Source organism: Rattus rattus, chromosome 4 (assembly GCF_011064425.1).
Source record: "Rattus rattus isolate New Zealand chromosome 4, Rrattus_CSIRO_v1, whole genome shotgun sequence".
In the NCBI taxonomy this organism is placed as follows: domain Eukaryota; kingdom Metazoa; phylum Chordata; class Mammalia; order Rodentia; family Muridae; genus Rattus; species Rattus rattus.
In genome coordinates, this window is record NC_046157.1 from 128,988,181 (window position 1) to 129,015,217 (window position 27,037).

The 27,037-nt window shown below is 39.1% G+C and overlaps 2 protein-coding genes across 2 annotated transcripts in view; one reads left to right on the forward strand and one right to left on the reverse strand.

Moving 5' to 3' along the window:
* Ccdc150 (coiled-coil domain containing 150) overlaps positions 1-26,390 on the forward strand; it is a 61,086-nt gene extending 34,696 nt beyond the window's left edge. The window contains exons 10-17 of the mRNA XM_032899737.1: positions 3,018-3,125; positions 5,002-5,126; positions 5,828-6,005; positions 6,475-6,543; positions 18,066-18,179; positions 21,037-21,120; positions 25,759-25,899; positions 26,301-26,390. Of these exons, the coding sequence (XP_032755628.1) occupies positions 3,018-3,125; positions 5,002-5,126; positions 5,828-6,005; positions 6,475-6,543; positions 18,066-18,179; positions 21,037-21,120; positions 25,759-25,899; positions 26,301-26,390 (909 nt within the window). The remainder of the gene's footprint in view (positions 1-3,017; positions 3,126-5,001; positions 5,127-5,827; positions 6,006-6,474; positions 6,544-18,065; positions 18,180-21,036; positions 21,121-25,758; positions 25,900-26,300) is intronic.
* Positions 7,774-8,207, reverse strand: LOC116898178 (60S ribosomal protein L31-like). The gene has a single exon (XM_032899543.1). The coding sequence runs from the start codon at positions 8,182-8,184 to the stop codon at positions 7,807-7,809; it is 378 nt and encodes a 125-aa protein (XP_032755434.1). The 5' UTR covers positions 8,185-8,207; the 3' UTR covers positions 7,774-7,806.
* Positions 26,391-27,037: the final 647 nt, after the last annotated feature.

The following is a 27,037-nucleotide window of genomic DNA, read 5'->3' on the forward strand; positions in this document are numbered from 1 at the left end:
TGTGGAACACAAGGCATATGGCTAAATGAATCACGTTATACTTTACTTTCTAACTTAGTCATTACATTAGGCCTTTTTCTATGGTAAAATTCCTGACAGAGGCAATGTCGGGAGGACTCAGTGCAGCTCACAGTGTAAGGCAAGCAAGTCATGGCCACCGGAGCTCAAGTTCACACCACACTTACAGTGGGGAGGAGGGTGGGAAATGCTGTTCTCAGCTCACTTCGCCCTCTTACCCAGTTTGGGACTTCAGCCATGGGATGCTGTCACCCATATTTAATGTGGGTCTCAGTTAACCTTGTCCTGAAAACTTCTCATGGGTGTGCCTAGGGGCTTGCTTCCACGATAATCCTAAAGCCCATCAGGTTGATGACAAGATTATCGTTGGTGGGATTTTCCTTCCCTCTCAGCGCATTTCTGAGGCGCTCCACTGCAAGGGCTATGCTGGGAAGCAGTTGTTGTTGAATGATCTGAATCAGCTATCACAGGAGGAACATAATGTTTGTTACATATGAGCTTCATATGTGATCATTTTCTATAAGGAGTTGTGCCTAAACGTAACGTATGCTTTATACGTTTGTACATGAATGTATACTGAAAACAGTAATGGAAAACACAGGCCAGCAGTTTCAGAGCCCAGGGAAGTGCTTATCACTGAAAGCAACTTTTCTGTTGGCACAATTTGATTGCAGTAGTGTTGGTGTCATTGTGCCACTGGGCTTTATAATAAAATGAGATTAAAGACTATCCTCTTATAAGCACTACTATTTCTAATCTAATAGTAGTTAAGACTTGTGGTGAACCCATTTCACTTTCCAGACACAATTCTAAGCAGCTTGAATTACTAACAAATTATAATCCTTTCAATTGCAAGGTAAGAAACGATTGTTCCTGTTTAGAAGATAAGGAAGCTAATCTATAGAAAGGTTTGCAACTCAGCAAAGTATCAGAGGGTTCTAGGAGTCGTTTTGATTTGTTTTGATTTAGATAATTTGGTTATAAATACATTGGCTATTTTTTTCATGAATGCTCCCTTACCCTCAGTGAAATTTGTCACTAAAGTATATGTCCAAACCAGGTATGGAAGTGCTCACTTATGACCCCTATATGCTACAGTCAGGGGGCTAGAAGTTCAAGGTCCTTTTTAGCACAAAAAATGTGGCCAGCCAATCTCAGTAACAAATAAAGAAAAAAATCCATAAAATCTCTGCCCATTTCACCTTAAAAAATAATTTGAGTGTACATTTGCCACAAGAATATGGATTTGTGGGGCTGAGGGCAGGGGTGTAGTACACTGTGGGGGCAAGCAATTTATGTACTTACAGCCCTGAGATTAATGCCAAACCTCAAAAAGAATTATTTTCTAATTAAATATAATTATTATCTACTGGTATGTTACAGGGGTTTTGTTTTGTCCCAAAGGATGAATCTTGGAAGATTAAAGTCTGTATTTTGCCTTTGTAAATATTAACATTGCTGGTGAAAGAACATAGATATTTTATGTTATTGGGTAATTCTCAATGCTGATAAAGCTTTGTTGATGATAAAATTCTGAATTGTCTGTATTATTAGCTACACACTTGCTTGGAGAGTTCATTCTTTGAAAGCCTTGCTCTGCTTGTCTTGTATCCAGAATTGTGAAATTAGTGAAATACCAAATGCCTGTGGCGGTCCAGAAATAAAATCAGTTCATTGGTATTGATCCCTCTCTCCATAACTTCCACTTCTGGCAATAGCATCCAAAATGATTTTTTAAATTTCTAAAATATTTTCCCCACTGCCTTAAAATATTTCCTATTTGTTGGAAATTTCAATCATTTATGTAAAGAGCATTGATCACAACCATTTACCACGACCTCACACCTTTTCCGCTTGTGCCCCACACCATCTCCCTCCCAACGTAATACACTCTTTTTGACAGTTCTTATTACCACACATCCAATTAGTGCGATCCATGTGCGTATTAGTGTGTGGCTAGCCACTGGACAGGGAAACCTACCAGCAGCCACGGTTCCCAAAGAAAGTGACTGCTTCTCCTTCAGTAGCCATCAGCTTCCAGTAGCTCTTGACTGGCTTTATCCTGTGCAGGTTATGAGCAGATAAACACAATTCTGGGAGTTGTGCGACAGCCATGCCATCCCGAAGTGAGCATCTCACACCTTTCCTTCACATCTGCCACTGCCACATCTTCCCTCTGCTAAGTTCTGTGAGCTGCGGGTGGTGGGAAGTTGGTACAGATGATCTGTCTACAGCAGAGCACTCGGTTATTTGTATTAGTACTTTGATAAGTTACAGTTCTGTGCGTCACCCACTATTGGACCAAGACTGATGGAAGCACAGGTCTGTGGGTATAAAGGTAAATATTTAGAATGAAATTTGACTGCATGAGCACTTAGCAAAACAACAGCACTAGGTTTCCTCTTAGGCCCACCATTGCCTCAGTCAGGAGCTTTAAACCAGGCCTACCATTCAGGCATGAAACCCATCCTGTAGAGGCATAGCCAATCAGAAAGCGGTTGGTTGCTTGAGTAACAATAAGCCCCTGCTGCACCCCTGGGCATAAAGCAGGTCTTAATAGCAGGTCATTATTGTAGCCCCCAGGACCCAGTGCTGGGAAGACCACTGATATCTTTTCTCTCCTAGCTGGCTGGCTGTTCAGCACCGTCTGGACCTGTGAAAGCCAGCTAGCAGTGAGAGAGCTTCCTGTTCAGTTCAGGATTGATTTCGTGGTTTTACATCCAAAGTGAGCGCTGTCCTCAGCAACAGGGTCTTACCATCTGGTTACAGCAGCCAACCAAGAACAGAGGCGATAGTGTACGTTGTTTGGGTTACCTCTGGAGCCTTCCTGATCAATAACTCATAGGGAAGTTTAGAAAGTAGTTTAAATTAATGGAATATTAATTGATATTATGTTAACTAAATTAGGTTTACATATAGTGAGTTACTGTGAAATCATTAAAAATAATATTTAAGTAATTATTAGAAAGACTTGTGACTTGCTAAATATTTTGTCTTAGGTTTTGAATGACCAACTTTCCAAAAAGTGTTCAGAGCTAACCAGCATGCTTACGGCTGTTAAACTGGAAAATTCCAGAATTATTGCTGAACATCATGCTACTTTGAAGGTATTCTTTTGACACTCAAACTTCATTTATTTACGTCCTTCCTTCCTTCCTTCCTTCCTTCCTTCCTTCCTTCCTTCCTTCCTTCCTTTTTTTTTTTTCATTCAAAATAGTTTCATTTATCCCATGCTGAACTCGGATTTTTTATGGAAGTAAGAATGACTTAGACTTCTGATTTTACTACCTCCGCCCTCTGCCCTCCACCTCTGTCTGACTTATGTACCCCAGCAGGCTTGTCTGAAATTCACAATCCTGCCTCAGCCTATAAAATGGTGGGATTACAGACTGTTATTATAACCCAGCTGTTATTTTTTCCACCCACACCCCCAGCTATTATTTTTTGATTAGTAGTTTCCTCCTTTTGTGCAAAGGGGTGATTTGGCTTCACAATTCAATGGATTTTAATACTTTCTACACAAATATCACTTTAGGAATAATAATGACCTATTCTAGTTTTATGTAATAATGATATATACTTTAAACTTATTTTACATATATGAGTGTTTTGCTTGTATGTATGTATGTACGTATGTGTGTATGTATGTATGTATGTATGTGTGTGTGTATGATGTATATGTGTGCACCACGTGCCTTCCTGGTGCCAGAGGCCATCAGAAGGCATTAGAGGCCCTCAGACTGGAGTTATGGATGGCCGTACTCTACAAGTACTGTAGAGGAGCTGGGAACCAATCCCAGGTCCTCTGCATGAGCAACAAGTGTTCTTGATCACTGAGCCATCTCTGTAGCCCTTAGTAATGGCGCATACTTAGAATTGAGTCTCAAATACTTAGTTTTCCCCAAAACATCTTTGACTTGCCATTTTCCTTACATTATGCTACAAATACTCCTTACTTTGACTCTAGCTATTTGAAATTTTGCTCCTTTGTTAACGGACTTTCACCACAAAACACAGTCATCCTAATAAAAACGTAATTTTTCAAATTCTGGTCCTTGGACACTACAAAGAAGTAGCTTGTACGTGAGAGACTGTGTGTGTTGTTGTTTGCTTGCTTTCTTTGCATATACTAATATGATATTAAGGATTTTACATATCTTACAGCCTCTAATTGTTATAGCTGCTACACGTTATACTTATTTTTCCAATAAGAAGTCAAATAAAATATAATTATATAATTATGCGAGGCTTGAAAAACTGTTATGGATCATAGGTAAAAGTGTTGCTAATTAGAAAATGGTGAGCCAGAGAGATGGTGAAAACAATGAATGCTCCCCTTTGAGGGCAGTGCAGGAGACTCTCAAAGGCGTCCATATCAAACTGCTGGAAATGCTTCTCCCCACACACAGTTTGGAGAGAAAGAGAAAAGAGATGAAAGGTCTTCTCATGTGATGTTTGAATGGGTTTCTATTGTTTCATATTTTAAAGTAAAATCATATTGAGCTTTTAAGATACTGAAATATTTTAGTGTAAATTTTATTTTGAAAATATGTTGAGCTGGAGAGATGGTTTAACAGTTAAGAGCACTGACTGCTCTTCCAGAGGTCCTGAGTTCAAATCCCAGCAACCACATGGTGGCTCACAACCATCTATAATGGGATCAGATGCCCTCTTCTGGTGTGTCTGAAGACAGATACAGTGTACTTATATATAATAAATAAATCTTAAAAAAAAATTAATTGGTCCAAATGCCTTTTTTAAAAAAAATGTTATCTTTCAAAGTTTCACAAAATATGTTCAAGGCTGGTAAATAATACTTCCTCATCTTGTCTAGTAGAAATATAAAATGACAGAACTGTAGCCAAAGAGAAGGCTGGGTACTCAAACTATTTTATAAAGGCTTATGAAAATGAAACAAGTTTTGAGTGTCTTTGAATATCAACCCATCAACTTGCAATTCAGCATTTCCTATTATTCTCTCAGGTAGAGCAGAAAATGAAAACAGAGACATTTCAAGAGCAAAATTTACTGTTAGACACAGCCCATGCCAGCATCACAGGCAAGCTCCAAACTGTGCAGAATGATAAAGCGCAACTCCAGAAGCATCTGTAAGTAAGCGGTGTCCCACGTGTGCACCTGTAACTAAGCGGTGTCCCACGTGTGCACCTGTAACTAAGCGGTGTCCCACGTGTGCACCTGTAAGTGGTGTCCCACGTGTGCACCTGTAAGTAAGCTGTGTCCCACGTGTGCACCTGTAACTAAGCTGTGCCCCACGTGTGCACCTGTAACTAAGCTGTGTCCCACGTGTGCACCTGTAAGTAAGCTGTGTCCCACATGTGCACCTGTAAGTAAGCTGTGTCCCACGTGTGCACCTGTAAGTAAGCTGTTTCCCACGTGTGCACCTGTAAGTAAGCTGTGCCCCACATGTGCACCTGTAACTAAGCTGTGTCCCACGTGTGCACCTGTAAGTAAGCTGTTTCCCACATGTGCACCTGTAAGTAAGCTGTGCCCCACATGTGCACCTGTAAGTAAGCTGTGTCCCACGTGTGCACCTGTAAGTAAGCTGTTTCCCACGTGTGCACCTGTAAGTAAGCTGTGTCCCATGTGTGCACCTGTAACTAAGCTGTGCCCCACGTGTGCACCTTTGTTCACTCATGGTAGTTCTCACATTTGTGAGTCTACTGTGGGGATAAAGAAATTTTCTCTTGAGGAACAAGTTTGCTAGAACATTCTGGTAACTGTTGTCAGATGGAGTGTCATGTACTGTAGGACGTGACTAATTTGATGACTCTTTATTCTTGTCCTCCAGAGACCATTTAATTCTTGAGCACAATCAGTGTCTCCAGAAAGCACAGGAGGCTGAGGAGAGGACAATGGCACAAAAAGAACTTCTAGAATCAACTATTGCAAGACTACGAGGTGAACTGGAAGCATCAATGCAGGAGAAGAAGTCTCTGCTGGAGAAGAATGAATGGTTTCAGAGGGAGGTAGGTAGCAACAGGTCTCCCTTCTAGTTGAGATATCGAATGATGTTTCAAGGTTGTGCTGTAGTGCAAAAGATGAGAGCAGAAGCAAAACTGCATTTTAGAAGTTTGTCAGAGTTACCACTACAGAAGTGTGGATTCTCCAGCGTGTAAAGTCGTCTAGGCCAAATAGGAACAGTATGCTGCTTTCCCCCATCACTGGTGTCAATGGAAATTTATTTACACATCTGCCTGTTAGTTACAGGGTCAGAATTTAAAAACCCATTTATCCTAAAGGAGCGGGAGAACAAGAGTTATCAGGACATAGCCCTGTCTTGGAAGTTAGAGGGAAGCTGCGGAATCTGATTCCCTGTTGACCCCTTTTCTGAGAGGATGTACTGTCTCTGCAGTGTAGGGGTTAATTGGCATGTAGGATGTTGTCATCTGCTGTATCCTCTGAAAGTTGATCCATTTCTTTTTTCTACCTCAGCAGGTTAATAAATCAGGAAAGGGAGTAGCCAAAGAAAAATGCAATTTGGAAAAAGAATTAGCTGAAAGCAAGGTATTCACATTTCATTTTTGATGTTCATGTTATTTTGTTGTCGTTCTGTATTGCTGCCTACTGTGTCTGCTTATTTTAATGAGTAGGGCATTTACCCATGATCAGGATGGGACACAAAGCTGGTGTCCCTTGGACATTCTAGGGCTTTTGGGAGAAGTTGCTCATTGAGCCATATGGGGTTTGCCTGCATAAGCCATCGCTGCCTCTGGCCCTAGAGTTCACTGAGTACTTCAGCCACACATCCCCTGAGATGGGGCTAATAGAAGAGGCAAAGGAGTAGTTGCTGACTCTGCCTATTTTAGATCTCACAGCGAGCTGGCTTTTATGTCATAAGTGCCTGCGAATGCCTGCAACTTCAACTTACAGTTTTTCTTTAGTTGGTCTCATTATTTTTGTCCGTCCTGATGGAGTAGCTTATAAGTAATTTGATGTGTGCATGGAATGCATAACAAACAAGGGTAGTGAGCACTTATGCATCCTCATGTTAGTGATTTCTGTAGGTCGTAGATTCCATACTCTAGACAGTTGGAAAAGTCTCGCATATTGTACTAAGCAATGGTTACCTGACTATGGAGAAAACTAGGATTAACCCCTCCCTCTCCACACACAGATTTTGATAACTCTTGTTTACTTCCATGCCATTTCTGTTTCTTATTTCTCTTTAGTCTTTAATGATCACTAGTCCATTCAGTTCTTCTGTAAGAGTGACTCTAGTTTTTATAAATGAGTACAGACTAGTAACCCGTCAATTAACATTAAGATTTGCATTGATCTTCTTGCCTAGCATCCTGATAATGAGTCTTAATAACAAAAGTTTGTTTGGACATTAAGATTCAAGAGTCTAATTATTAAATGGTTTTGGTTTTTTGAGTCTGCATTTTCCTATGAGCTTTTAGGATCAACAACATTTCCAGTTTTGTGAGAAAGGACAACTGCAATTTTGATAGACTGTGCATTAACTCTACATTAACTTGGGCACATTGCAGTTTTAATACAACATTCCTTCCTTTGTCTTGTGTAAGTTGACTAGAACTTGTGCTGCAGTGTTGAGGTGAGGACAGGCAGCTTGTGCTGTGGAGTTCTGGTGAGCTCCCTCACGAAAAGGTGAAAATGCCCTTCTACATTTAGTTTTGGGGAAATTTTTGTTGTGAAACTATTTTGAATTTTATCTGGAAATATTGAGATGATCTTAAGGATCATGTCCTCTTTTTTTTTTTTTTTTTTTTTTTTGGCAGTTCTGTAACTTTATTTGACATTCAGCAGTTAGTTCTCATCCACATTGACCGTCTGTAGATTTTTGAATATGTTAACAGGCACGTAAGTTACCAGTGTGTAGAGCTTGTTTGGTGAATCCTCATCCTCATTACGCTTTCTGGACAAATGTACTTGGATGCGGTATGGAACATTCCTTATTCCTTTGGCCCAGACGGCTTTATTGAGCCTGGTGTCTATGCACACATCTGGAGTCCCCATCTCCTTCATGGCAGATTTCCGAATTTCTTTGAGTGCCCGAGGAGCACACTTCTTGAAGCCCACTCCATGGATGAGCTTGTGAATGTTGATGGTGTATTCTCTGGTCACCACCTCGTTGATGGCAGAACGGCCCTTCTTCTTCTCACCACCCTTCTTTGCGGGAGCCATTCTGCCGGGCCCAAGTTGGAAAGGAAGGCCATATCCTTTATTTTACATTATGTAGTACATTCTTTGATTTCAAATTCTTTCTTTCAAAAGTTGGCTTATGTCCCTTAGATAACGTTTCACTTGATCACGTGATATACCCTCTTTGTATGTTGCAGGTTGGTTCATTGAGTTTTTAAATATGTATTCATAAGATAATACTGTTCTGTAGTTTTATTTTTTTGCATGTGTTAACTTTGGTTTTGGTGTCAAGATAATATTGGCCTCTGAAAATGATTTGGTAAATCATATTTTTGGCTAGGATTTTTTGAGGGGTTTGTATCAGTTCTTCATTAAGTGTTCTTAAGTTATTTACTAGAGAAGTCCCCTTGGCAGTCTTTGCTTTGTGGGAAGATTTTCTTGTTGTTTTTCTGCTTTGTATTACCACTGATCCAACCTTCTGTTGAAGGTCTCTCTGTCTCTCTCTCTCTCTCTCTCTGTCTCTCTCTCTCTCTCTCTCTCTCTCTCTCTCTCTCTCTCTCTGTCTCTCTGTCTCTGTCTGTCTCTCTCTCTCTCTCTCTCTCTCTCTCTCTCTCTCTCTCTCTCTCTCTCTCTCTGTTTTCTGTTTGAATTCGTTTCTACAGATCGTTCTTTCTGGGAATGTGCCCATTCCATCTAGAGTGCCTCGCTTGTTGGCATACAGTTGTTCTGAGCTCATATGTGTTTACTTCATAAGATCAGCAAGAATGTTTTCTACTTTATGACTATTTAGGAATTTGTATCTCCTCTATTTTTCCTTAGTTAGTCCAGCTACCTGCTTTTGCTTTGTATTTAATTTGCTCATTGATTTCTAGTTTAACTTTTAGTTTTAATAATTTTAATGTTATATTGTAGTTGAGAAAATACATGCCCCTTTCCAATTTATTGATAGTTGCTTTATGACCTAACATATAGTATGTCATAGAGATTGCTCCATGTATACTTGAGAAAAATCTGTAGTCTGCTTTGTGGAGGAATTGTTCTCTTCAGTCTCTTAGTTAAAATAGTATTCCTCAAGTCTTCTGTTTGCTCATGTCTCTTGTCTAATTGTCCTGTTGAGTATTATGAGTGGGAAATTTGAAATCCCTGTCTACCTTTTATTTCCCTATTTAATTTTGTTCTTTTTGGCTTCATATATATTTTTGTTATATGGATATATAATATGGTTAGTATTTTTCATAGGTGTGTCCTTTATCTCAACAATGTTTATCTTTTTGTCTAATACTAATGTAGCCAGCTAAGCTCTTTTCAGACTGTTTATATGGTAGGAATTTTTCCATCCTCTAACTTGCCTTTTTTAATATGAATCTAAAGTCCATCCTTCAAAAATTGTTGGATTTCTAAAAATTTTTCCATTCTGCCTATCTGCTTCTTAAAGAAATATTTATTTTTAATGTGTATATATATTTTGCATGCATGTACTACAAAGAATGCTGTAGAGGCCAGAAACAGGACATCAGATCTTCTGGAACTGGAGTTACAGATGCTTGTGAACCAGTGCTGGGAATCTAACTAGGGTCCTCTAGAAAAATAGTCAGTGAAGCTCTTAACCGTTGACACTTCTCTTCAGCCAAATATGTCTGCTGTGTAAATGAGATGGTTTAATCCACTTATAGTTAAGATAATTACCGTTAAGGAATAATTTACATTGGGGGTTTTGGGTTTTTTGTTTGTTTGTTTTTACTTTTTACTTTTGTGTTTTGTTACTGTTTCTCAATTGTTGCCTTCTTTTATTTTAAGTTGGCATTTCTGTTGCATCATTTAAACTTCCTTATTCTTCTACTGTACTTTTTGGCTTGTAGGTAAGATTAGGATACAAAAACAAAACAAAACAAAACAAACCCCACAAAGACAAAAAAAAAAACAAAAAAACCCCACAAAAACAAAAAAACAAAACAAAATGTGAGCTTAGAGACATGGCTCAGCCAATAAGAGCTGGACAAGTTTAGTTCCTAGCACCCATATGGTGGCTCCAAATCATCTGTAAGTCCAGCTCCAGGGGATCTAAAGCTTTCTTCTGGCCTGTGTGGGCACCAAACATGCATGTGATACACACTGTCCTTAACTTCTTGTGGGAATTTTAGTTCATATCCGCTTTCCACTTGTTCCAGCCTGAAGAACTCCCTTACTTTTCCTTGTACAGTGTGTTTTCCAGCCCCCATATCTGCACACATACCAGGGCTGGGGACCTTGGTAAATTACTTTACATATTTTAATGTGGTTTGAATGTACCACAGCTGCACGGTTGTTTTGAAACCAGAAAAGCCCTTTGTATGAATCACTACAACTTTTCATTATCTGAGAATACTTTAATTTCTTTATTATTTTTGAGGGCCAGTTTTACTGGATTTAGAATTCTTCTTCTTCTTCTTTTTTTGATATTGTATTTATTTACATTTCAAAAGTTATTCCTGTTCCTGGTTTCCCCTTTATCACATCCTCCCTCCCCTTGCTTCTATGAGGGTGCTCCCCCACCCACCCACTCCCGCCTCCCCGCCCTGGCATTCCCCTACACTGGGGCACCCACCCTTGACAGAACCAAGGACATCTCCTCCCATTGATGTCCAACAAGGCCATCCTCTGCTACTTATGTGGCTGGAGCCCTGGGTCCCTCCATGTCAACTCTTTAGTTAGTGGTTTAGTCTTGGTAGCTCTGGGGGGTCTGGTTGGTTGATATTGTTCTTCCTATGGGGTTGCAAACTCCTTCAGCTCCTTCAGTCCTTTCTCTAACCCCTTCATTGGGGACCACATTCTCAGTCCACTGATTGGCTATGAGCATCTGCCTCTGTATTTGTCAGGTTCTGGCAGAGCCTCGCAGGTGACAGCTAAATCAGGCTCCGGTCAGCAAGAACTTCTTGGCATCCACAATAGTGCTGGGTTTGATATCTCTATATGGGATGGGTCCATAGGTGGGATGGCCTTTCCCTCAGTCTCTGCTCTAAACTTTGTCTCCATATTTCTTCCCTTGAGTATTTTGTTCCCCCTTCTAAGAAGGACTGAGGCATCCAGTCTTTAGTCTTCCTTCTTCTTGAGCTTCATGTGGTCTGTGATTTGTATCCTGGGTATTCTGAGTTTTGGGGCTAATATCCACTTAACAGTGAGGGCATATCATGTGTGTTCTTTTGTTACTGGGTTACCTCAGACAGGATGATATTTTCTAATTCCATACATTTGCCTAAACTTTCATGAAGTCATTTTTTTAAATAGCTGAGCAGTACTCCATTGTGTAGATGAACCACATTATCTGTATCCATTCCTCTGTTGAAGGACATCTGGGTTGTTTCCAGCTTCTGGCTATTATAAATAAGGCTGCTATGAATATAGTGGAGAATGTGTCTTTGTTATGTTGGAGCGTCTTTTGGGCGTATGCCCAAGAGAGGTATAGCTGGATCCTCAGTTAGTACTATATATCCAATTTTCTGAGAAACAGCCAGACTAATTTCCAGAGTGGTTGTACCAGCTTGTAACCCCACCAACAATGGAGGAGTGTTCCTTTTTTCTCCACATCCTTAACAGCATCTGCTGTCAACTGATCTTAGCCATTCTGACTGGTGTGAGGTGGAATCTCAGGGTTGTTATAATTTGCATTTCCCTGATGACTAATGATGTTTAACATTTCTTTAGGAGCTTCTTAGTTATTTGAGATGCCTCATTGAGAATTCTTTGTTTACCTCTGTACCCCATTTTTTTAATAGCGGTATTTGGTTCTCTAGAGTCTAACTTTTTGAGCTCTTTATATTAAATATTAGCCCTCTATTGGATGTAGGATTGATAAAGACCTTTTCCCAATCTGTTGGGTGCCATTTTGTCCTATTTACAGTGTCCTTTGCCTTACAGAAGCTTTGCAATATTATGAGGTTCCATTTGTCAATTGTTGATTGTAGAGCATAAGCATTGGTCTTCTCCTCAGGAAATTTTCCCCTGTAACCATGTAATTCAAGGACCTTCCCCACTTTGTCTTCTATTAGTTTCAGTGTATGTAGTTTTATCAGAGGTCCTTGTCAACTTGGATTTGAGCTTTATACAAGGAGATAAGCATGGATCAATTTGCATTCTTCTTCATGCTGACATCCAGTTGAACCAGCACCATTTGTCGAAAGTGCTGTCTTTTTTCCACTGTATGGTTTTCGCTCCTTTGTCAAAGATCAAATGACCATAGGTGTGTGGGTTCATTTCTGGGTCTTCGATTCTATTCCATTGATCTACCTGCCTGCCTCTGTACCAATAAAATGCAGTTTTTATTACTATTGCTCTGTAATACAGCTTTAGGTCAGGGATGGTGATTCCCCAGAAGTTCTTTTATTGTTGAGGATAGTTTTTGCTATCCAGTTATTTGTTTGTTTGTTTGTTTTGTTATTCCAAATGAAATGGAGAATTGCTCTTTCTAACTCTATGAAGAATTGAGTTGGAATTTTGATGGGGATTGCATTGAATCTATAGATTGCTTTCAGCAACATAGCCATTTTTACAATATTAATCCTGCCAATACATGAGCATGGGAGAGTTTCCATCTTCTGAGATCTTCTTCAATTTCTTTCTTCAGAGACTTGAAGTTCTTGTCCTAAAGATCTTTTTCACTTGCTTGGTTAGAGTAACACCAAGATATTTTATATTATTTGTGACTATTGTGAAGGGTGTCATTTCCCTAATTTCTTCTCAGCCTGTTTATCCTTTGAGTAGAGGAAGGCTACTGATTTGAGCTAATTTTATACCCAGCCACTTTGTTGGAGTTGTTTATCAGTCATAGGGGTTTTCCTGTGGAATTTTTGCCAACTATCATATCGTTGGCAAATAGTGATATTGTGACTTCTTCCTTTCCAATTTGTATCCCTTTGACCTCTTTTTGTTGTCTATCAAGAAGGGGTCTTGAATTTGGTAAGTGCTTTCTAAGCCTCTAATGAAACGATCATGCATTTTTTTTTTCATTTTGTTTATATATTGGATTTCGTTGATGGATTTCCATATATTGAATCATCCCTACATCCCTGGGATAAAGCCTACTTGATCATGATGGATGATCATTTTGATGTGTTCTTGGATTCAGTTTGTGAGAATTTTATTGAGTATTTTGACAATGATATTCATAAGGGAAATTGGTCTGAAGTTCTCTTTCTTTGTCGTATCTTTGTATGGTTTAGGTATGAGCATAATTGTGGTAATTCACAGAACAAATGGGGTAATGTTCCTTCTGTTTCTATTTTGTGGAATAGTTTGAAGAATATTGGTATTAGGTCTTCTTTGAAGATGTGAGAGAATTCTGCACTAACCCCATCTTGAACTTTTGTTTTGTTTGGGAGACTTTTAATGACTGCTTCTACTACTTTAGGGGTTATGGGGCTGTTTATAGATGGTTCATCTGATCCTGATTTAGCTTTGGTACCTGGTATCTGTCTAGAAAATTGTCCATTTCATCCAGATTTTCTAGTTTTGTTGAGTATAGGCTTTTGTACTAGGATCTGATAGGTTTTTGGATTTCCTCAGTTTCTCTTATGTCTCCCTTTTCATATCTGATTTTTCTTAATTTGGATATTTTCTCTTTGCCCTCTGATTTGCCTAGCTGAAGGTTTTTCTATCTTGTTGATTTTTCTCAAAGAACCAGCTCCTGGTTTTGTTGCTTCTTTGTATAGTTCTTTTTGTTTTCACTTGTTGATTTCAGCCCTGAATTTGATTTTTTCCTGCTGTCTACTACTCTTGGGTGCATTTGCTTCTTTGTTATAGTCCTTTCAGATGTATTGTGAAGCTACTAGTGTATGCTCTCTCCAGTTTATTTTGGAGGCACTCAAAGCTATGAGTTTTCCTCTTAGCACTGATTTCATTGTGTCCCATAAGTTTGGGTATGTGTGCCTTCATCCTCATTAAATTCTAAAAAGTTTTTAATTTCATTCTTTATTACTTCCTTGACCAAGTTATCATTGAGTAGAGCATTGTCAGCTTCCATGTGTATGTGGCCTTTTTTACTTTTTGTTGTTATTGAAGATCAGCCTTAGTCCATGGTGATCTAATAGGATGCATGGGATTATTTCTATCTTGTTTCTGTTGAGGCGTGTTTTGTGACCAATTATTTAATCAATTTTGGAGAAGGTACCATGGGTTGCTGAGAAGAAGGTATATCCTTTTGTTTTAGGATGAAATATTCTATGGTATCTGTTAAATCCATTTGGTTCATAACTTCTGCTAATTTCACTGTGTCTCTGTTTAGTTTCTGTTTCCATGATCTGTCCATTGATGAGAGTGGGGTGTTGAAGTCTCCCACGATTATTGTGTGAGGTGCAATGTGTGTTTTGAGCTTTAATAAGGTTTCTTTTATGAATGTAGGCACCCTTGCATTTGGAGCATAGGTAATCAGAATTGAGAGTTCATCTTGGTAGATTTTTCCTTTGATGAGTATGAAGTGCCTTTCCTTATCTTTTTTGATAACTTTTGGCTGAATTTCGATTTTATTCGATATTAGAATGGCTACTCCAGTTTGTTTCTTGGGACCATTTGCTTAGAAAAGTTTTGTCCAACCTTTTACTCTGAGGTAGTGTCTGTCTTTGTCACTGAGGGTTTTTTCCTGTATGCAGCAAAATGCTGGGTTCTGTTAACTTATCCAGTCGTTTAGTCTATGTCGATTGGGAAATTGAGTCCATTGATGTTGAGGGAGATTAGGTACCAATGATTGTTGTTTCCTTTTATTTTTGTTGTTAGAGGTGAAATTATGTTGTGTGGCTCTCTTCTTTGGGGTTTGTTGCAAAAAGATTACTTCCTTGCTTTTTCTAGGGTGTAGTTTCCCTCTTTGTATTAGAGTTTTCCATCTATTATCCTTTGTAGGGCCGAATTTGTGTGAAAATATTGGGTAAATTTGGTTTTGTCTTAGAATATCTTGATTCCTCCATCTATGTTAATTGTGAATTTTGCTGGACATAGTAGCCTGGGCTGGCATTTGTGTTTTCTTAGGGTCTGTATGACATCTGTCCAATATCTTCTGCCTTTCATAGTGTCTGGTGAGAAGTGTGATTCTGATAGGTCTGCCTTTATATGTTTCTTGGCCTTTTTCCCTTACAGCTTTTTATATTCTTTCTTTGTTATGTTCATTTAGTGTTTTGACTATTATGTGACAGGAGAAAATTCTTTTCTGGTCCAATCTATTTGGAGTCCTGTGGGCTTCGTGTATGTTTATGGGCATCTCTTTCTTTAGGTAATCTCCTGTAATTTTGTTGAAGGTATTTACTTGCCCATTATATTGGGAATCTTCACTCTCTTTTATATCTATTTTTAGATTTGACCTTCTCATTGTGTACTGGATTTCCTGAATGTTACAATCTTTTTTGTGTTTTGCATTTTCTTTGATGGTTGTGTCAATGTTTTCTATGGTATCTTCTGCACCTGAGATTCTCTCTTCTATCTCTTGTATTCTGTTGGTAATGCTTGCATCTATGACTCCTGATCTTTTTCCTAGGTTTTCTATCTCCAGGGTTGTCTTCCTTTGTGATTTCTTTATTGTTTCTAGTTCCATTTTTAGATCTTGGATGGTTTTGTTCAATTCCTTCACCTATTTGGTTGTCTTTTCCTGTAATTCTTTAAGGGATTTTTGTGTTTCCTCTTTACAGGCTTCTACCTGTTTACTTGTATTATCCTGTATTTCTTTAAAGGAGTTATTTATGTCCTTCTTAAAGTCCCCTATCATCATATGAGATGTAATTTTAAATCAGAATCTTGCTTTTCTGGTGTGTTGGGGCATCCAAGACTTGCTGTACAGGGAGAACTGGGTTCTGGTGATGCCAAGAAGCCTTGGTTTCTGTTGCTTAGGTTCTTGTGGTTGCCTCTCGCCATCTGGTTTATCTTTGGTGTTAGTTGGTCTTGCGTCTCTGACTGGAGCCTGTCCCTCCTGGGAGCCTGCGAACCTGTGAACCTGTGATCTTAGGTATTTCAGCACTCCTGGGAGACCAGCTCTCTCCAGGTTGGATTTGGGTACAGAGAGATATAGTTAAATCTGGGGTGTAGATGGAGACCAGAAGGATGCTGTCCCCAGTTGCTCCAAAGCTTCTGAGCCTTGTGGTCTCCTGGCAGGTCCCCCTTTGGCCAGTTATTGGAACAAAAATGTTCCTGTCATCTTTGGACTTAGGAGTACAGCATTCCTGGTAGACCAGCTCTCCCTGGGCGAGATTTGGGTCTGGAGAGCTGTGCCACAGGGTTAACTCTCAGGCACAGATCAACAGCAGGTACTCTTATCTTTTCCCTTAGCTTGGGAGGAAAATGCTTAATCTTTCAGCATTACAATTCCAATTACCTTTAGGATATTTTAATTATTTTTCCTATTTTTGAAGTTAAAATACAATCAACCAGTTTCTCCTATACTTTCCTTCAACACTTCCATTAAACTTCTCCTGTTCTCTCAAATCCATGGCCTTTTTAATTGTTACATATACGTGTAACAACTACTTATATAACTATATGAATACTACCTGCTCAGTTCATATAATGTCACTTGTATGTATATATGTATATAATTTCAAGGCTAAGTACTTGGTATGGGTAAAACACTGGGGATGTGGGGTTCTTTTCTATGGAAGACTATTTCTCCCAGTCTTGACTTGGTTAATTACAGTAGCTATCATGACAGCAGAAGGGGACATGTAAGCTTCCAAGGGAAGGAAGCAATCATAGTTCTACCTAGCTGTAATACCAATGAACTATAACAGCAACATGCATGTCACAATAACCCTAAGTGTACGACAGAGGCATACATATTCTGGTAGTAACCAACAGCTCTCTTACTGAACTTAAGGCCCACTCAACACAATGGAAATCATATCTCAGTGGAAACTTAGCCAACTATGGGAATTTTTGTAGATACGATTGTATCAGGTAAAAGTGGTTGTTTTTCATAATTTTTAGTTGAATTTTCCTAAAGTCATAGATCAATGTTGAGTTTTTTAAATGTATATTTTTATTGACGTGCTCCTGTGGCTTATCTAATACAGTGTATTGATGTGCTGAATTATATTGGTAATGAATCATATATTTCATCAGGATAAACTTCACTTACCTCCTATCTCCACTTTATATATTCCTAGATTAATTTTGACAATATTTTGTGGAATGTTTGTATCTATTACACACAAGCTTGAATTGATAAATACTAAATACTAAATAGCATGTAACTGCTTCCAATAACCACTAGGAAAGAAATAGAGATCGTAAGAAGCAGTGGGTAAAATCTCACAGTGACTGTGGCAGTACATGCAGGCCTACACTAGTTCAAGCCAGATGGCCCCAGCACTAGGAAGGGCAAGTGGACTCTGCCCCACACACCGCTAACCAAGAAGCTCTCTGAAATTGGAATCTTCTGGCAAAATCAAAATTAGTTTTCCCCAAATGAGTTTCATTGAGTATATTAGCCACACTCTGGGAAAGGGTCCCGTGCGCAGGAGTAGTTGACCAACAAAAAAGGAATTTGTATTTTTGTAGCCTTTTTGTCTTGTGATGTTTCGTTTGGGCATTTATTGTCTTACTGGTCTTCTGCTTGTATATTTGGGCTTGTGTTTTTGTGTACATGTGTGTGTGTTTATTATTTTTTGTAAAGAGAGAAGGGCATGGAGTTTGGTGGGTAGGGAGGTAGGGAAGATCTGGGAGAAGTTGGGGAAGGGGAAAAGCTTGCTCATAATACAATGCATGAGAATTTTTTTTCAATAAAGTAAAAGTTGAAAGAAAATAAAAATAATTTGTTTCGAACATTCTAAAGCTATTAAACAAGGCTCATCAAAACCCCACTCTTTGAGACGGGAAACATGACCATAGGGTCCCTTCCAGTTTTCAATTCAACTGTTACTTTAAAATAAGATTTTTTGGTTTAAAATAATTTCTTTTTACTTTTGTCTTCAAAGGAAGACACTAATGTGTTGAATCAAAACCTGCAGACTCTATTTGAAGAAAATAAGCATCTGACAGATAAGATGGCTTCCCTTGAACATCACAAAGCTACTTCTGACTACCAAGGGGTGGGTATAAAAAGGTCAGTCTAGAGGAGGAAATTCAGATAGCTCTAAGTGATGGTCACCAGGGAACTATAATAATGACAAGCACAAATGGACTTGATATTTTCAAGTACTTCCTTTTACATAAATTATGAGGAAAAACCATATTTTTATCTATTTCCCCCATTAAACAATTAGTAATAAGTGTAATTTTAAAAAGCTGCTTGATAAGGTTAGCGTGCATTACAAATATATGGTATCCATTCTTACAGCATCTCCAAGTGAAGAGGACTTAGAGGTGATCATTCTTCTAAGAAGCTAATACTTTTCCTATGTGTTTGAATTTCTGAAGAATGATTAATACTGTTTTAGAACATACAAGGGATTTTTTAGACCTCACAGAATACCCTAAGGCCTTTTTAAATCTAAGATTAGTTTTTACTAAACCCTGACATAAACTGCTTATTACTTCAACTCTGAAGAATTACATGGTCTAAATCTTTTTATGTTTTCATGGCTTTTCAGACAGACTTTTTGCCTATGAGAAAGATGACATTTAATCTCTTAGAGCTTGAGTTTGTTAACCTATCAAAATGACGATAATAATATTATTGCTATAAAAGTGTTTGAGGATTAAGTTAATACATGTAGAGCATATAGCAGATAATTTTAAATTCTTAGTTTCTGGGTTGTCATGGGCAGTGGGAAGTCTAGCAGTGCCTATTAGGATAACAGGACCCATTAATTGTGATTCCTGGTATGCTCTTGCTCAAAGACTAAATATTCAGTCATGGCCTTTGCTTATTGTCCAGGCTTCTGCTTCATTTGTCTAGCTGTCTATAAGGCCACATGTGCCTGCCTAATTTCCTGAACTTACTGCCACTGCCAAGTCTATGGTTTCTTTCTACTAGTGATCTTGATACATTTCATCAGTTATCTAGTTAGTATTAATGCTTTCCTGTTCTTCCTCCTTTGTGCTTTTTATTGTCTCATAGTGATAACTTATACCTCAGTTATGGCTTGAGTTTTGTCTCTACCTAGAAGCTTTTCCATCAGACCATCACAGAGTGTTTCAGTGGGACATCTGAGTCTGAGCTATGAAGCTGGGCTCTCAGGATTTATTTTTAGCAGTTTTTCACTTCCATTAAAATTAATGCTGGCAATGCATTTTTGTTAGTTGGGACTTAAAACTTAAATTTTTTCTTTAGAGGTAACACTTTCGGAGTATCACAGCACAGACTTGAAATTAGAGCCTGATCTTGCCAGGTTCTTGGGATTGCAGGACTCAGTGTCAAGTGCCCATCACAAAGCTTAGTGTGCAATGTGCATGAATAAATATTACTATTATTTCCCCCCACATTGCCTAGTTTTAGGTTGCTCTGGTTTGCTTTTCTCTTGCTGTGACAAGACAATATAACCAAAAGCAACTTGAGGAAGAAAGGAGTTTATTTCATCTTAACATTTTATGGTTCACCATAAAAGAAGGGCAGGGTAAGAACCTGGCAGTGGGGACCGAAGCAGAGACCAAGGAGTGCTGCTTACTGGCTTGCTCAGTTTGCTTCCTCATACAGCCCAGGACCATCTCCTTGGGTGGCACTGCCCTTAGGGGACTGAACCTTCAGCAGTCATCAGTTGTTACAGTTCTTTGTCTAGGGGTGAGACTGTGAGATTTCCCCCTGCTGAGTCAAGACCTCTATTGGGAGTGTCATTGTTCAGATCTCTCTGTTAGGCAACCATATTTTTTGAGGTATAATAGGTATTGCTTCCCTGTTGTTTCTCTGAGATATAATCTCACAACAGACTTCCATGTTCTCTGGTTCTACAACCTTTCTGCCCCTCCTCTGATGTTTTCTGAGCCTTCAGGTGTAGGAACTGTGTTGGATAGATGTGTCTGGGGAGTGTTCCTTGTTTCTGGGATCCTCTAAATCCATGTGTCTCTACTGAGAGCCAATCGTAGGGAGTTTTGTAATAGTCTCCGTCCATGTAAGAAGAAACGTCTTTGATGGAGTGAGAACTGCACCTATTTGTGGGTTTGGAGATGAGTTTTAGAATGTGGTTAGAAACGATGCTGATCCAGTAAAGTGAGAGGAATGCCTTCAAAATCCAGGACCTCACTAGATCTGGAAGTTGGCTAGGTTTCGAGCAGCAGGCAAGATTTTCCTCCCATTCATTGGGCCATGAGTCTAATTAAACAGTTGTTGGTCACCAGTATGATATGGGCACCATGATAGTACTTTTCATGATATCTTGCCGTGCTTGCTGTAGTTCATAGGAATCACAACAGGATATGACTGTTACATTGCTTCTCTTTCTTGGCAGCTTACACAGTACCTTTTGTTACTATGAAAGTTGAACCACAGAAAAAGAGACATTCATGTTCAGATCCAGCTCAGATTTTTCCAGTCATGTGTCTTAAAGTACATGGTGTGTTCAAAATAGATACTTAACCTTCAATTTCCAAGAAGTGATTTTTTTTTTTAAAGCTGCGATAACTAAAGGGTCTTCAACCAGAGGTTATTGTCATTGTTCCTAAAAAACTGTATGGTCCTCTTCAAGCAGCTTACAGTCACTATTACAACTATACCACATCTAGGGGAACACATCTACAAAAGACTAACAAATGAGAAACAAAGAAAAGAAGAATACAGGTACAAATGACAGCACACTCTGAGACTCCATGGCTTCTTATCTTCATTAACAATCTCTGTACATGTTTCCTGTCAGCAAAATTATTTATTGTTAGAGGAAGGTCTTATAGGCTGCAGTCCATTGCAAGTAAACTTTGCTATTATTTCTGTAGAAATAGCAACGTATTAATACCTGTTTTAAAAGGGAGGTGATAATCATGTATGTAAATGGTAATGATATATGTATTTATCAGTTTGCTCAGCAGAAAGTGGAGAAGGCCTTGGAAAAAATTACTGAGAGTAAAAATAAGCTTGCCTATGAAAAGGGGAAACTCCAGGTATGAGACTTATCTTCCAATTTTTGTCTGATGTTTAAAATAGTAATTGTTCAATTAAATATATAGACTTTTAGAAAATCTCTGACATTCGGTAACTCTGTAGCCTCTGATCCTCCTTAACTTCATTTCTTCATTATCAACCAAGTGACATCTCATAGACCAATAGTGTAACAATGAAATTACAACCATTCTCTGTTTGAAGCTTTGTAACAGCCATCATCTATATGGCCATGCTGTAAGAGCATAGGAAAAAACCCTGACATATTTGAGTCTGTAGAACTGAGTACTGTGGGATGTGAGTAATGTGACAGTACTGAGCTCTGGTTGCCTACCAGTTTTGCTTCCCTGGTACCCACATTGCAGGAAGCTTGCCACTGATGTGGCTGAGCCTGACTTAGATCAACCCTAATGGAAACACTAATCTCTAATACCTCTAATTTGTGAGTTCTAAGTCTCAGGCACACATTAGAATCAGGTGGGATTAAAAAAAAATGTCCCAGCAGTAGAAAATGTTTATTTGCCATTTCTTTAAAACACATCCAATTAGGAAAGGAAGACTGGAGGACCCATAGGAAATAATATGTAATAAGTTAAAAAATGTCAATGGTAGAATGTAGGGTATCGGACATCTCCTTATTTATAGACAGGCCTTTCAAGTTTTCCAATGCTTAAAAATGTCCATAATACATAAGAAATGTCAACTTAATGTAATGTCAACAAAAACAATGAAATCAGAATTTAAGGCCTATACTTATCACTCTGTAAAGCTCCCCTGTTGAAGCCAGGCATAATGAAATACACCTATAATCCAAGAACTCAAAGGGAAGCGGTAGGAGAACAATGAGGCCAGCCTGAGCTATATAGTGATGTCATCTCTCAAGAATAGTTTAAGATGCTCCCCAGATGACTCACGTGTAGCCACAGATGAGGACAGCTGGACTAAACAGTAGGAAATGAAGCCCACTTAGGCTCTGGACTGGCCAGATGAAATGTTGAGTACTCTCACTCTAGGCTTACCAAATATGTCAGCATTCATGCTTCCCTCATATTAGAGTTAGTAGGCAAACGAGGCTCAGAACTGGAAGGCACACTGAAAGGTAGTTAGTTGATAGGAGTTATGCTTTTGTGCCAGTCTTCATTGACCAAGCAGATCTGTCTGTGAGACCTCGAGGACCTTAAGAGAGTGAGGTGAATTACAGTCTAACACTACAAACAACTTACTTCACTGTATTTTTATACACAAATGTAACAAAGAAAGCAATGATCCAAGGAGGGTTGTTTGAGTTCAGAACACATGATCAGAAAACCATATAAATAAAGGTAGATAAGCAAATACTAAATGTTGACAGAGCAGCCCTTTCCCAGAACTGAAGTGGAAATTTCTGGTCATATCTAATGATGTAGACTCACACGATGATTTGCAGAAGCAGACTCACATACTGTTTTGCTGAGGCAAGACCCATGAGAGGACCCATGATAATTTGGAGAGAATATAAATGGGACCAGTGACAGGGGGCTTGCATTGCTAACTATGCAGCTCTTCATTGGTCTCACACCTTCGTTGATCTTCATTCCATTGAGAGAGGCACTGTAGAAACTCCAGCATTCTGGGTGGTCCCTGTTTGCTTTCACTGACTGGTGCAGAGAGGCCTGGTGGTTTCTGCTGGATCCTGCCAGCTGGCACTGTTAAACTGGACTGCTGGTATCCTGACAGTGAAGATTAAAATCTCCCCAAAATCTACTTCTAAATAAGTCCACATCCCCTTATCCTATTTACCATTTTCTTCCTACCTTTGGATGGTGGGATAAAAGGTGGAGTCAAAGCATTTAAAAACCTTTATTAACATAGGTTTTAAAAAATTTAAGCCTACAGGTGGCACCAAGCATAGCTTACAGAACATTCTCAGGACAGACCAATTTTACACACAATTGCCTGACACATACTATAGGTTACATCTGGAAAGGTACAAAAGCACAGCAGAAGGCCATGTTCAGATCCAGGGAACACTGAAGATAGAACTCAGCACATCCTTTCATTAAATTGGGTCTATAGCTATATTCTCACATCCAACAAGAATAAACATGGCTTCTCTCACAGTTACCCCAAGGCATTGTTCACTATGCATCATTCTTTTTACCATATTCCAACGTTTATGGAATAGTGACAATGTTAATAGCCAAATTAAAAAAAATTTTGTAGTTAGTTAATTAGTACAATTTAGTTAATATCTCCTAGAGATATCGTTGCTTGTCTATATGTATAATTATCTATATCTGTATAATATCAGACATACTGCTTATCTTTATGTCAGTCAAGCCTTGGGCCAGCACATTTTAAAGCACTGATTCCTCTATCTTGCAGAATAATATGAAGAATGAGCTATCTACCAAATATGGCCAAGATACTAGGCTGCTGTGTATTCTTAAACTTGGCTGTATTGGGTTAGAAATGTTACATAGGAAGTATGTGTCAAAGTTGAGCACGGTGGCACATTCCTATGGTCTCACTTGAAGAGCTAAGTATTATGCCTTGATTTATTGAGTGTGGTGATGAGTCGTGAGTGTATGTGAATGAACTAAGTTGTTGCCTGTGGCTTTTTTCCCTGTGAGAACAAAATTTGCCACTGATGTAATCAGGATTGACTTATACCAACCTCATGAGGATGCTGGTATCTACTAAATAAGTGGTTCTAAGACATAGTTACATATTAGAACATGGCTTGATGGGTTTTTTAAAATGAGATAAAGGTAACTATATAATCAGTACTCATACCAGGAAATAGAATATTCACAGCACCAGGACCTCCTTTCAGAGACTTCTGACACCTCTGGTTAGTTACCTGGACTTTGATTCTGGGTAAGCATATGCTATGTGTTTTCTCCTTATCTCCTTTCTCTTCTCAGTAGTGTAAATGCAAATTTTGCTGTACTGCTTGTGGTGGGTCTGTGGTGTAAATTGCTGGGTGGTATACTGTAATCATTAGGCAGGGGCCATAGAAATAAAAATGACCAGGCTGTATTGAAATTGCCATAGCTGCCTGAATGTGTTTCTTATTTGTAGTCAACTGTATTTGGAGTTGAGGCTCAGGTCAGTGGTAGAATACTTGCCTAGCATAGCTAACAGCTAACAGCTGGGCTAACCAATGTGAAATGAAGCCCACTTAGGCTCAGGACCGGACAGATGAAATGTTGAGTAATCTCATAATACACTTGCCAAACATGTCAACATTCGTTCTTCCCTCACAGTAAAGTGAGCAGACAAACGAGGCTCAGAGCTGGAAGGCAAAATGAAAGGCAGTTGATATGAGTTATGCTTATTGAATGGTACTGGCTTTACTCTCAGCGCCAATACTCAGCTCAAACTGGAATTTTAAAAATTGGCTACTTGGGTTATTTCTAACTCTAAATCTCATTTCAGCTTACAAATGGACTACCATTATAGATATGTCTACTTTATTTCAATTTAAATGTAGGGGTTGATTTAGCTCAGTGGTAGAGCGATACCTAGAAGTTTAAGGGCCCTGGGTTGGTCCTGACTCCCAGAAAAAAAAAAAAAAAAAAAAAAAAAAAAAAAAAAAAGAATCAATTTGCAATGTATACTAAAAATATCTGGTTATAGTAATGAATCAATATTTACATTACAGTGCAAACAGGTTAAAAGGGGCTGTCAAATAATTCATGTAGCTATAGGTACCAATACATATTGCTATCTATATGGATATATAATGTATGCTGTGTGTGTGTGTGTGTGTGTGTGTGTGTGTGTGTGTGTGTATGCGCGCGCGTGTGTGTGTGTGTGTGTGTGTGTGTGTGTGTGCATACATGTATTCAGACCAGTGGGACAGTGCGAGCATCCTTGGCTTAGGTTAGTCATGCTCCCAGACTTCCGGATAAGCTGCTCAGAGTGGATTTTAATGCTGACCAAATCACCACACTCGAGGGAGCAGGGTTCTTTTTGCTTCTGGATGTGCCTCTGTGTTTCCTTCCCATTTTAAATATCCCAGTAAGAATTCCCACCAAATGATAAAGGTAAAGTACCTTAGCTGATGGTGTGCTGTACTTTACTGTTCCTCAGTGGCTACAACATGGGGGTCCTAAGGATGAAGTAAAACATTATTCCATAAAAAAGTAATCTTACTTAAATCTCACAGTAATCTTCCTGCCTCTGCTTCCTAAGGACTAAGCTAACAGGTATGTACCACCATGCCTTTTGGGCATAGTTTTAAAATACTATGCAATATATAAGTGCTCTATCTATTTGACTTTCCTAGTTTTCTTTGAGCAAAACACAAGTCAGTCTGTCTCTCTCTCTCTCTCTCTCTCTCTCTCTCTCTCTCTCTCTCTCTCTCTCTCTCTCTCTCTCTCTCTCCTAATTACCTACATTCAGAAGATATTCTGAATACTGGTATCATAGTTTACTTGCCACAGTGTCCATTTGGACTTTCCTTAGGCCACAGGAAGCAGGTGCGTGGTCTTAGCTCATTTACACAGCTGTAGCCTGCTTGTAGCAACGAGTTAAGACAGAATTGTTCGCAACATTAGAAAAATGTAGGATTTGCTTTTCAAGTTTCACATTTCCTCTAATTTTTTAAACAAAACGCATGACATCTTCCTCCACTCGTTCTCCTTTCCTTGTAGATAAAAGTCAAACAGCTAGAAGAACAGCTGCACACTTTTACTGAAACCAGGCTGCACAATGACCACCTACAAGAACAGAATAAAGACTTTGAGGTCAACGCATCAGAGTATGGCTACACTGCAGAAAAGATTACCTTTGAGGTAAAAAGTTAGGGTGAGTGCGGGGTTAAGGCATTGCTCTGCCTCTCCCCTCCCCCACAATCCTACAAAGGTGATGTCTTCTCTTGACTCAGCTTGACCTCTGCCATCTATGGATAAGACTCTGCTGAGACAGAGGGAGTTATAAGATGCTCTCACCAGAATCTGACTCTGATAAACATGCTTCGTCTTTATAAATGTAGCATTCGTGAAAGCTTGTTGAATAGGAAGCTCTGCCTTTCAGAAAAAAAAAACAAACAAAAAACATGCTGCTTTCATGACCACTCACGAGGAGCACCGTTATGAAATATTTGTATTGGTTTCATAAGCTCAAAGTTTCTAAGTTTGAGCCTTAACTTTTTTTTGGCAAATGTGAGGAGCAAGTGTCTTCTTTTTAACTGTAGGCAACCTCGGAGCGGAGTGCCAGCAAGGCATCTCTGCAGCAGACAGAGGCTCACCTGAGAGAGGGGTTAGTAGAGAAGCGGCTCCCTTAGCACAGTGGCTGGAGAGGCTGACACTCTTATAGGCCACACAGCAGTGCAGTGAGTGAGTCCTTAAGCAAGCAGAGTACAGAAAGTGCTTAGTAAGGAATTAAAGCCATAAATATTTTACTGAAAGAAAGCAATTCAGCCCAGTGATTACAAATTTAGTATATGTGTTACTATGCTACAAATAAATAGCATATTTTACAATGATTGTAAAAACTAACTCATTGAAGCTGAAACCTCTGTCTGTGACCTTGCGTTCAGATCCCACCATCACCATGGTACTAGAATAGGTCTTCAAATGGAATGCCCAGGGGCTTCTAACCAACTGACTCGGCTGATGAGTGGTGAGGTCACAAAGCTCTGAGAGGCTGTCATTAGCGATCGTGTCCTGGGGAAGCTCAGGTTGTGGCCTGCTTCTTCACTAGGTCATAGATAGCGGTGTGGTCTTTTCAATTTTGAAGCCAAGGAATATAGTTTCTTGCTTCTTCCCGAACTTTCTGCTATTCTTCCTACTAAAGTGGGTATTCCTTAAAAACCAAGCCTTAGATTACGTGATTCTGCAACTTGTAGCTAGTAATGCCTCCAAGAAGAAGGAAATCTCCAGAGAGGCCCACATCTTCTAAATCCCTCGAAGGCTCTCGGTTTTATGTCAG